Source organism: Pituophis catenifer, unplaced genomic scaffold (assembly GCF_029215685.1).
Source record: "Pituophis catenifer annectens isolate HBS135680 unplaced genomic scaffold, rPitCat1.0.hap2 SCAF_1, whole genome shotgun sequence".
In the NCBI taxonomy this organism is placed as follows: Eukaryota; Metazoa; Chordata; class Lepidosauria; order Squamata; family Colubridae; genus Pituophis; species Pituophis catenifer.
In genome coordinates this window covers 288,163,043-288,175,129 of record NW_027256881.1, presented here as the reverse complement: position 1 = coordinate 288,175,129, position 12,087 = coordinate 288,163,043, and the positions used below count along the sequence as shown (strand labels likewise).

General features: G+C 35.7%; 1 protein-coding gene and 1 pseudogene across 1 annotated transcript in view; one reads left to right on the top strand and one right to left on the bottom strand.

Annotated features, from left to right (window-relative positions):
- CDIN1 (CDAN1 interacting nuclease 1) overlaps positions 1-12,087 on the top strand; it is a 134,244-nt gene that overhangs the window by 81,223 nt on the left and 40,934 nt on the right. Inside the window, exon 10 of the mRNA XM_070940235.1 lies at positions 2,289-2,394. Coding sequence (XP_070796336.1) covers positions 2,289-2,394 — 106 coding nt within the window. The remainder of the gene's footprint in view (positions 1-2,288; positions 2,395-12,087) is intronic.
- On the bottom strand, positions 5,964-6,182 carry LOC139307868 (ATP synthase subunit epsilon, mitochondrial pseudogene; annotated as a pseudogene).

The following is a 12,087-nucleotide window of genomic DNA, read 5'->3' as shown; positions in this document are numbered from 1 at the left end:
CCATGGTATCATGCTGCACCGGTTGGAAGAGTTGGGGGTGGGAGGCACTGTATTACGGTGGTTCTCCTCCTTTCTCTCCGACCGGTCGCAGTCTGTGTTGACAGGGGGGCAGAGGTCGACCCCGAGGCCCCTCATATGTGGGGTGCCGCAGGGATCGGTCCTCTCGCCCCTTTTGTTCAACATTTATGTAAAGCCGCTGGGCGAGATCATCCGTGGTTTCGGGGTGAAGTACCATCAATACGCTGACGACACTCAGCTGTACATCTCCACCCCGGACCACCCCAACGATGCCCTTGAAGTGATGTCTCGGTGCCTGGAGGCCGTACGGATCTGGATGGGGAGGAACAGGCTCAGGCTCAGGCTCAACCCATCCAAGACTGAATGGCTGTGGTTTCCGACGTCCCGATATAGTCAGCTGGTGCCATCGCTGACTATTGGGGGTGAATCATTGGCCCCCACGGAAAGGGCTCGCAACTTGGGCGTCCTCCTGGATTCACGGCTGTCTTTAGAAGATCACTTGACGGCCATGACCGGGAGGATTTTTCATCAGGTTCGCCTGATTCGCCAGTTGCGTCCCTTTCTAGATCGGGACTCTCTACACACAGTCACTCATGCCCTCGTCACCTCTCGTCTGGACTATTGTAACGCTCTCTACATGGGGCTCCCCTTGAGGTGCACTCGGAGGCTCCAACTGGCGCAGAGTGCGGCCGCGTGGGTGGTTATGGGAGCAACATGGAGCTCCCATGTAACACCTCTCCTGCGCGAGCTGCACTGGCTCCCGGTGGTCTTCCAAGTGCGCTTCAAGGTTTTGGTTACTACCTTTAAAGCGCTCCATGGCTTAGGACCTGGTTATCTACGGGACCGCCTGCTACCACCAATAGCCTCCCATCGGCCAGTACGCTCGCATAGAGAGGGGCTCCTCCGGGTGCCGTTGGCCAAACAATGTCAGCTGGCGGCCCCCAGGGGGAGAGCCTTCTCTGTGGGGGCACCAACGATCTGGAACGAGCTCCCCCCGGAGATACGGAGGATCCCGGATCTTCGCACCTTCCGTCGCGCGCTTAAAATGTTTTTATTTCATCAAGCTGGCCTGGCCTAAATCATCTCCTCTTTTAAATTTAAATTTTAAACATAAATTTTTAATTTGTTTAATTATGGGGGTATTTTAAAATTCAGCCTAAATTATTTAATTTGTTTTAATTTATTTTAGATTTTGTATTTCCTGTGTTTTATCTTCTGGCTGTTCACCGCCCTGAGTCCTTCGGGAGAGGGGCGGTATAGAAATTTAATAAAATAAATAAATAAAATAAATAAATAAAATAAATAAATAAATAAATATTTCAGTATACCTTTCTACTTATTTTCTGGCGTTCCCATTCCTTTCTTGTTAGTTATGATGCCAAACACCTTTACAGCAATCGTTATACCCTATCCCTTGGCTTTTTGCTCTGAATATCTTTTATGCCTATTTCTAAAGATCCTGTGATTCTTGAGCATCAAACTTAATTTTTCACAGTTCAGCATCTCCTTTCTTATCAGTCGAAGGCTTTTTCAGACTTGGCTACTATAAGGAAATAAATTTGCATAACAGTTCAGGAAAGAAGAAATAACTGTCCAGACCATGACTCTCTTAACTGGAGCAGGAAAAAGAAGCATTCTCTCTTCCCACCTGCTTCACCTGCCTCCCCCCCCTTTTTTTTTGTGTCCTGCATATAGCCCAGTTTCTGTACTACCTATTTTCTCCTATTCATTTCTGTCTTTAAATCTACCTGTTTCTCTTTTCCTCTCCTCCAGTCTCTTAGTTCTATAGCAATAGCAATAGCAATAGCACGTAGACTTATATACTGCTACATAGTGCTTTACAGCCCTCTCTAAGTGGTTTACAGAGTATTGCCCCCAACAATCTGGGTCCTCATTTTACCGACCTCGGAAGGATGGAAGGCTGAGTCAACCTTGAGCTGGTAAGGATAGAACTTCTGGAGTGAACAGTGGGTTAGCCTGCACTACTGCATTCTAACCACTGCACCACCACGGCCCCTATGTTCTTCCTTGATATTAATTGCTGCAGCAATTTTAATTGCTGCAGCAATTCATCTCTTGTGTACTTGTCATCTCTCGTGTACTTTTCTCTCCAGATTTCCAATCATGGTGTATTTCAAACCCCTTCCTTGGTAAAATATTTCACCATCTTTTAAAAGTGAAAATTCATGACATCAGGATTAATTGAATAGAAAATGGAGAATTGCTTAAAAACCTCAAATTACCATGAATAACTTTTTTTTTCTTTTTAGCTGTAGAAGGTCACATCATTCATTGGATTGAAAGCAAAGCCTCTTTTGGTGATGAATGCAGCCATCAAGCATACTTAAATGACCAGTTTTGGAGCTACTGGAACAGGTATATCTTCATTTTTATGAGCTATAGACAATATAACTTTGGTATTATTGTCAATATTAGTACATTATGCTTGTTTGTTTCATCTTTCCAGACAAAAGACAAGCAGGAGATTCATTTTGAAAAGGATTGAAATTATTGTATTTCTATAATTACTGTACTCTGGTTAGCACTAGATTATAGAGCCTGTATATGGTACAGTGTAACCCACCATAAATGTACCAAATATGGTACATTTGAAAACATAAAAGGAATTAGCAGATTTCTAAATGTAAGCTTACGGTTAGATCATGAGGAGTTGCTGGGTTTTTGCGTAATGTTAAGTAAGGCTATTGGCCCTTCTAGCATAGCACTATCTAATGTGAATAGCAGCAGATCTTCAATTTCTCCATTACTGACTCAATCCAAGTGCTGAACTTTGAGATCTTGACAGGTTAGGAGTAGAAAAACTACAGATTGAACATGGAATATGTGCCTTTACCTGGATGGTCTAAACTTTTGATATGTTATTCAGGTTTGATATCTTTACTTCTTATTTTATACATGTACAAAAGGAATGTGCAACACATCAAATTTTGAAGGGGTCATGGGCATGTGATGCATCTGCTAACTCTACCTTAAGGAGCTGTGTCTTTACTAGAACTCAGGTTCTAGTACTCCAAGAATATATACACTTACACCACCCCAGGAATATATACATTTGTAGGAAGCACCAAGAGTTTGCAACACAGTACTTTGGAATGGGTGTGGGAACATTGTTGCTGATAAATAGTTTCCTGGAATTGTACAATTGTTGTTTGAGGTAAAGAAAAGATTCAACTTCTTCAAAAATACACCAACAGCAAATAGCTTCCCAAATAGCTTCTGCTATAAATCCACAGAGTTACACAGCTTAATACACAGTATCAGTGCATGATAATGTAATTCGCTGTACTTAAATGTACTTGCAAAGTCGCCATTTTTGATATTCTGTATTAATAAATGAATGCATTTCTGTAATCAAACATCTTACTATGCAGCAACTACACTGTCACTAAAAGCTTACAGTATATAAAGATGTATTCAGTTTGTATATTTCCTATTTGTACATCAATTTAGAGTGTCTTAGATTGTATATTTAGTGAGAACCTGAAGATAGTTTGTAATAATTTAAGAATGTACTAACAAATCACTGACACTGATATTAGATAATTCCTCATGAGAGGAACACTTCTATACTCTTTGATTATAAATAACAAACCTTCCATCTACTGAAATCTATTTTTAATCATAAATTAGATATCTTTAATACTTTTGAATGTATACTTTCGAAAGAAAAAAGTACTGCAGTACTCTAGTATTCTGAATTGTCAGAATGTGTTCATTTAAAATCCACCCAAGAGTTTTTATAAAAAGATTTCATGAGATATGTGTCAGCGTTCTAAGTAAATCATCTGCCAAAAGCAGAACTCTGAGGCAGGTAGATTCTTCAAAGAACATGTTTATTGGATACATCATATTGGCACAGCCAGGGAAAACCAACTCTAAAAGTTTCCTTGGTTTTAGCCTAATTAAAAGATTTTAGCCTAATTAAAAGATTTTAGCCTAATTAAAAGAGCAAATATTTCCCTCCCCAGATGTCACCAGTTCGTGGCAACTATGAGGCAGCAAAAGATGGTTTCAGCCAGGTTCGCTTCAGAGTTAATAGAAATGTCCTAAATATGCATATTCGTAAGAAAGTTATTTAAAGTGTAATTACAACATGCTAATGTTAGAATCCTTTCAATTTCCTTTACTCTTTTGAGTAAAGATGGATTGTTATACAGTATATATAGTTATACAATTTCAGCTTTCAGTGTTGCCTTGCAAACTTCCTTCATACTATAATTACTGTCTAGTAAGTAAGATTAGGATTAGAGCTATATTGTATCTAATAAAATACTATTTTTCTGCATAAGAATAAACATAAAGTCTCATCTTCAATATTGAAGATGAAATTCCTATGCATCATTATATCAGAGACATAAGCACAAATTTATTCAAGAGACTGAGTTAACCTAGTGAATACCTGAGTAATAATGTTATCAGTTGATTTATTAACTGAAGGTTAGATGTTAGAGAAGAAAGACATCCTTTTTATCACAGTGGCTACAACTAGCATTTTGGGGTTTTAAAATATTGGCTTAATAGAAACCATGGGAGTTATATTTGTCAAGTATCTAAGAAAACTATTCATGCATACCCAGTATCCAAAAGCTTCATTGGCAGCCAAAACACAAAGATCTGAAAGGTTATTCTTCTTCCCACAGTGTGATGGTTTGTTGACATATTTTGACATGCTGGCATTGTACTAAAACATTTTGACCTTGCTCCAACACTTAGGGGTTGAGGACTGGTTAACCTAGCCACTGCTTGTGGAAATTCATAAATTCTTCATATTATCTCTGTAACACGCAAATGCCTGTTATAAAATTAGTAACTTTAGAAATTGGGCTGGGATGAATTTAGGATTTGTGTATTATTTCATGAAATCATTGGGGTGGAGGAAAAAATATTGAATCTCCCCAATAGCAAATTAATTGCAATATTCCCAAAGAAAGTTTATAATCCATAACACTTATGGTAGAGGTTCTGTCTATTATCTTCGTGAAAATACAGATTTCTCTTTGTTTAAAATTTCTGTTAGTATTATAGCTTTCTTAAACATTTAATTTAATAGATAATGCATGAAATAAGTTGCACAGTTGTGTGACTACAATCCAGATTATTTGGGGCAGACTGTTCTTTCGAACATGTATGCTAGCAAATTATTTCCTTTTTATATTTCTAAAATAGTGTTTACTGCTTCCCATAAAAAATTAAATAATCTGAAATGATATTTGAGTCTTTGAAACCAAATAGCACCATTTACTTCAGTTGTAATAATGTTACAACAAATCAACAATAATTTAATTATGATTACATTGGCCAATGAATAACATTTTCAGGGTTCTTTCTCCAGATTTTTGTTACTGAGCATTTTATTTATTGGCATGCCTGTTTCATGGGAATCATTTATAAGTTCTTTTATTTTCCTGGGTTTTTTTAAAAAAAATAGAATATAATTTTTTACATTGCTTAAATTATTTACCTTTATTTTCTGTTCCTTTAATGTTGTCACATTTATTTTATTTTATTTATTTCATCAAGCACGTATAACGATTGGTGGTTATCCTATAATATTGACAGAACACTTTAGAATCCATATATGTTAGTGCAAGGCATCAGTTTCAATTTCCTTGGTATTTCTCATTCAGATTAGACAAGCATCTAGGCTTATGTACAATAAAAGCTGACAGCATAGACCCTGCTATGCTTACCAAAGGCCTGGTAACAGACAATCCACTGTGTCAAAGAAGACCAATCTCTATAAAATTTTCACTTTCAGCATTTCTTGTAATTTTTAGTTGGCCTTTACATCTGGCATTCTTTTTTTTTAGCCTTACATAAAAATTGTAGAAACAATTTTTTATTTACTATACTGCAATATATATTATAAAAAGCTATTGCATGGTCATTTATACATATGTATTTCACATTATGGCAAGTAGCTGTCATAAGCATACCCATGAGTTATCATTTTTTCCATTTAGAGAATGGGGGCTTGCCTGTCTTTCCTTTTTGGGCTTTATAATTTTTAAACTGGCTCCTGTTGTATTGTCTACCTCAGTTTCAAATTGAAGTTTCACTGCCTTGTGTTACAGTGCCCTTGCTCAGATCTGGGAATAGCAAATATAGCTGAGCCCAGTTTGCCTTCCATATGGCACAATCATCTCACCATTGAGATAGCCTTTAGCAAAATGGGCAGCATTCAAGTTTGATAAATAAAGAAATTACTATATAAATACCCAGATGCACAGGACAATTTTACATCACAATATTGGTTTCATCCTGCTACAGCCTACAATGTTTCAGGTTCTGTGCAGCAGCAAAGATAGAGGTGAGATATGCAGGTGAGAGGAAGGGAGGCACTCTGCAGTCATAAATGTGGGCAGACTGCCAAGTGTCTGAAATTTTGATCACATGGCTGCAGGAACACAGCAATGGATGTAACTTTGAGGACTGCTTTGAACTACCATTAGTGTAGCACTTTCCTAACTTCAAATGGCTGCTGAACAGATGCTTGTTACGTGAGGATGACCTGTAATATGTATGGCAAATGCTAGGTATAGGGGTTTAACTCAAATCCATAAATAATTGGTGATTTTAGAAATAGAATGCACATAAATAGTCCAGATAACAATTCAGTAAGAACAAAAGAGTGTACTATTTAAAAGCCTGTGATATGATATATATTATTCACAATTTTTAATTTGTTAAATTAATACGGTTAATTGTCCTAAATTAAAATAAAAGTTCACTTGTTCATAAGTGTCGGTAAGCAATAAGCTAATAAAAGGTGTAGCATTTCTAATTAATTTAATTTACACCATAGAGATTAACTGTAAAATTCAGATAGCAATTCCATTACCGTACAGTAGTTATACAGACCTGTATTTGTATCTGCCAAATTTAAGTTAATTAGGAATGTTGATGCTGTTTGTTTTTTCTGTCACAAAGCTCATCTTTAAAAAAAGGCTAGACACTTCCCCTTCCCAACATTTATCATCTAAATAATAGTCTCCCCAAGATGGCAGCCGCATAATAAACTCTTTTCAGTGGAGTGATGGGTAATGAAGCTTGCTTGTGAAGCCAGCGAAAAATGTTGTCTAGTCAAGTGCATGAATATGATAGCTGGAGAATCAGTGGACTTTCTCAGTCATCAATCTTTTTAGAGCTTCTTCTACATCTGAATATTTTGATAGATGATCAAATAATTGAGTTATCTATCTTTCTAACTATAAAGTTGCATAAAAATTATTCTCACATAGTACTGAATATAAACTATATTGCACATCCACTGATTTTTTTTTTTTAAGTGCTGAAGGAATTTTAAAATATCTCTTCTCCTTTTAAATTAACAAATAGAAATCTGTACAATTAAATGTTTGGAATTTTTTTATAGGAGAATCAAAAACACAGAATCTTGGACTAGATGGAAAACAAATAAAATGAAGATATGACTAGTACATCAGATATTATATAAAGTGTTTGTAAAACGTATTGGTGACTAATGAGCAGTTTTTCAGATTTTATTTCACATCTGGACATTTTTTCCTTGCAAGAACTAAGGAGACCATCAGACCAGGGGTGGGTTCTACTTACCTTTACTACTGGTTCACAATGGGAGCGCATGATAATGACATTGTGGCAGGTGGGCAGGGCCTCCTGCCAGTTTTACTACCAGTTCTATAGAGCTGGACAGAACCGGGAGCAACACACCACTGCATCAGACAGACTAAGTATAAATGATATCTGATCAGGATATAGCCTCAAATATTATTTAACTCAATATCCTTATACATAGCTATTTAAAAGATGAAGATCTGGAGGTCTTGAGACAATGTTTTAATTTCTTTGTTTTCAGTCACATCCTTTAAGATTTAAGGTTGGGGATGAGAAGAAAGAGAGTGAATAATTGTTTATTTGCCTAGTTTGCATATACCTGTATTAGTAAGGGAGGTTGGTTCAAATTAGAAAAAGTGCTTAAGAATTTAATATAAATTAAACACTTCCAATAAAATTCAACTTAGATATAGCCACCAAAATCCCTGTGACTCAGATTAGTGAGGTTTCAAGTCCCATTAGTTTTCATGGAATCTATTCTCAACACAAAAAACAATTGAATTCGGTAGATATCTCCTGTGAGTATATCCAATTGACTTGGATATATTGACAAAAAGGAATTGCTGAGAGGCCATGAAGTTTTTTTTCTTCATGTGCCATCAAATAATTTCTGATGCAATGTTAATGTAGCTTTTGAGCAAGACTACTTTAGTGTATCTGAAAAGCAGCTGCCAATGCAAGGACAAGAGAGGGACTCCAAAACAGATCTTTGGATCAGCTATCATGTATGTAATCCTATAACAAAGACCATCTACCAGTAGAATGAAAGCTGCCAGTAGAATGAAACTCACTGATGAACCTGATTCCTACTTTTTGTGAATGCACACATGCACACTTAAAGTTCTTATAGAAGGTCAGAAGCTTATCTGAGCTTACCTCAAATATCGAAGGATATTTGAGAGTAGGGATGCAGAAAAGCAGAGAACAAAGGGAGGCATCATTGTATGTTTGAAGGACATTCGTGTAAATTTAAATGCAGAAAAAACCATCTTGTTATGTATAGTTACTTTGTTTAGATGTTATTTAACTGGCTATGTTTAATTTTTTATATATATTATGAACATTTCAATCCACAGATGCATATAAAGCAGATTTGGAATCTTTTGTTCTTTTTGAAGGGGAATAGTAAAACATCTGTGTTCCCTCTGGATTGTTTGGTTAGCATAGAATCATCCATCACCAGTCTTTGATATAGCAACCAAGAAATCATATGTTTTACAGTATTTTAAATGATAAATATTCTGTTGTCATGAATACTTATAAGGTTCTCTAAATTTATATCAGAATTCTAGTTCTATAACTTCTTGCATGTGTGATATTATTAGTGAAATTAAAAAGGTTATTGAGGATAGATTTAGATAATGACATTAAAAGACTATTGGAAAGAGGCAATATGCCACAGGAATATCTCTGTAGACATTCATAGTTGTATGGTCAGAGTCTGTCTTCACGTTTATTATTTAGGTCAGATGTATTAGTTCATTATAAATCTAATCCTATATAAAATGGGAATCTTCCTCACAAACATAAAGATTTTCAAACTGACCAGCATTATTGAAGACAATAACACCTTAAATTTGAAGACTGCTTTACTCTGCATTGCATTTGCATTGACTCTATTTATCTCAGTATGTATAAGTTTATCAAAATTTATATATACCTTTTTGTAATTACATTTGGAATGACAGATGCTAATAATTTCCTACAATAAGTACTTTTAATTTTGTAAAGATTCAAGATTACACGAATAATGGCATAATCAGTTATTTCTGACATCTGATGGGAATCATGGTTTTTATATTGTTTTTCTACATTGCTTTCTTCGGGTATAAATATGCTTTATACATCGTTATTACCATTCTTACTGTTACATTACTCCATTTCCACATAGATTTTTAGAGGGCATGTATTAGATGCTTACTTTTAAAACTTTAAAAAATGCTGATTTGCAATTTTATGTAACTTCTATTTTTAGAAAGAAAAGTATACAACCTGTTAGTAAACTTGCACAGTTTTAATTGCAGACCATCATATTACTGTTATCACATTCTTTCTAATGCTCTAATACTCTTGTTTAATATTTATTAATGATTAAAAACAGAATTGAAAATAAAATAATAAAAAAGCGATTCCAAAGTAACATATTTGTTTGAATTCCACAACGTTTATGTATTTTTGAGAAGGTTTTTTTGTTTGTGTGTACACCAAGAGTGCCTATGAGTTTTGAGGATCTGAATCTTTACTTGAATAAAGACAATGATGACAGTGAATTTCTGTCCAGAGTTAATCAGCTGCAGAATTTGTAAACTGCACGTATGTCAGAGTTGAAAATGTTAGCACTCTGGTAGAAGCTTGAAAAGGTTAGATCTGATAAAAGCCATCAGCAGTTAAAGAAAGTGATTTATGGGACTGTAATGACACAAAATGCCTCATTTATCACTACTATATGGATAGGTTAAGGTTTCAGTGTCATACTTTTAAAACTTGACCACTTAGAATTGTCAAAATATATCCTTAATTGCCCATCACGCATTATACTTTCAATTTCCTCTCTAGAGTTTTAAAATTTTTATCTCAAACTGCTACTGAGCTTGTCACATGGCTTTGTTTCACTTTATCACAATGTAATCCTTTTTGAAAAGTGCACTGCTAATTAAAAAGCAAATCTATTATATATTTTATTATACAAAAATACTTGAATACAACATTAAGTACATTAAAATTTTTATAATGTAAGACTTGGAAATTCAAATTAAATAAACTACATAATAAGTAAACTTTAGTATTTTTCATTGATTTAATCCTTCAGTTAGTAGAGGTAACTGTTGTATTTAATGCCAAATCATTACTTTATTATACAAATGTCAGTTTTGTAGACTAACTTATTTAAGTTTACAAAAAATCTCCAATAATTTTCAATTAGCTCTATTTAATTTTTCATTGAAAATTATTCTGCATAACCTCAATTTTCCTGCTTGAATATATATATATATATAAATCAGAAGTATTTATTATAACTACTTGATTTTAACTCTTGAAAATGGTTCATATTTGAAAAGGGAACTATGTATGTAATTCTTACTTGTTAGTTAGTTTAAATTAAACTTTGAACCTAATTCAGAGAACATCTCTGAATTGGGATTTCACTAAAGATTAAAATATGTAATTTTCTCTAGATTAATACTATACTAATGCAAACATTAGATAGCGTCCTCTCTGCATTCCTATAAACTGTGGTATGGAAAAGAGCCATGTTTAAATTTTAGAATTTCATTCAAATCTTTCTTTAATGTTGAAATCAGTACCATCGTCTTTTCAGATAAATAGAAAAAGTGAACTTTAAAGTGATAACAAAAATTCTCCATTGATTAAGGTGACCAGATTTTAACATTGGTAAAGAGGGACATTGTGGGTGTGGCTTATTTTGTGGGCATGGCTAGCTCATCATGTGACTGGGTGGGCGTGGCTAGCTGGTCATGTGACCGGGTGGCCATGACTATGTGTATAGGGTAAGGTGAACAGATTTTAACATTGGTAAGAAGGACACCATTGTGGGCGTGGCTTGGAGGCCATGTGACTGGGTGGGCATGGCTAGCTGGTCATGTGACCGGGTGGCCATGGCTATGTGTATAGGGACTACTCAGAGGGCTGAAAAGTCATTTCTGACAGGTCCTTACACTTTTGACTGGTCCTCACACTTATGACCATTCTCACATTTATGCCCGTGCAGTATTCTTAACAACCATGTCACTCATTTCACAACTGCTTCTCTTCACCATGATGACAAGATAGGGCAAAAATGTAAAATGTGAGGACAGTCGTAAGTTCGAGGACTGGTCAAAAGTGTGAGGACCAGTCAAAAATAACTTTTTCAGCCCTCTGAGTAGTCCATATGCACAAAAGGACTAACCAGAGGGCTGAAAAAAGTCATTTCTGACAGGTCCTCGCACTTTTGACTGGTCCTCACACTTATGACCATCCTCACATTTATGCCCATGCAGCATTCTTAACAACCATGTCACTCATTTCACAACTGCTTCTCTTCACCATGATGACAAGATAGGGCAAAAATGTAAAATGTGAGGACAGTCGTAAGTTCGAGGACTGGTCAAAAGTGTGAGGACCAGTCAAAAATAACTTTTTCAGCCCTCTGAGTAGTCCATATGCACAAAAGGACTAACCAGAGGGCTGAAAAAAGTCATTTCTGACAGGTCCTCGCACTTTTGACTGGTCCTCACACTTATGACCATCCTCACATTTATGCCCGTGCAGCATTCTTAACAACCATGTCACTCATTTCACAATTGCTTCTCTTCACCATGGTGACAAGATAGGGCAAAAATGTAAAATGTGAGGACAGTCGTAAGTTCGAGGACTGGTCAAAAGTGTGAGGACCAGTCAAAAATAACTTTTTCAGCCCTCTGAGTAGTCCATATGCACAAAAGGACTAAC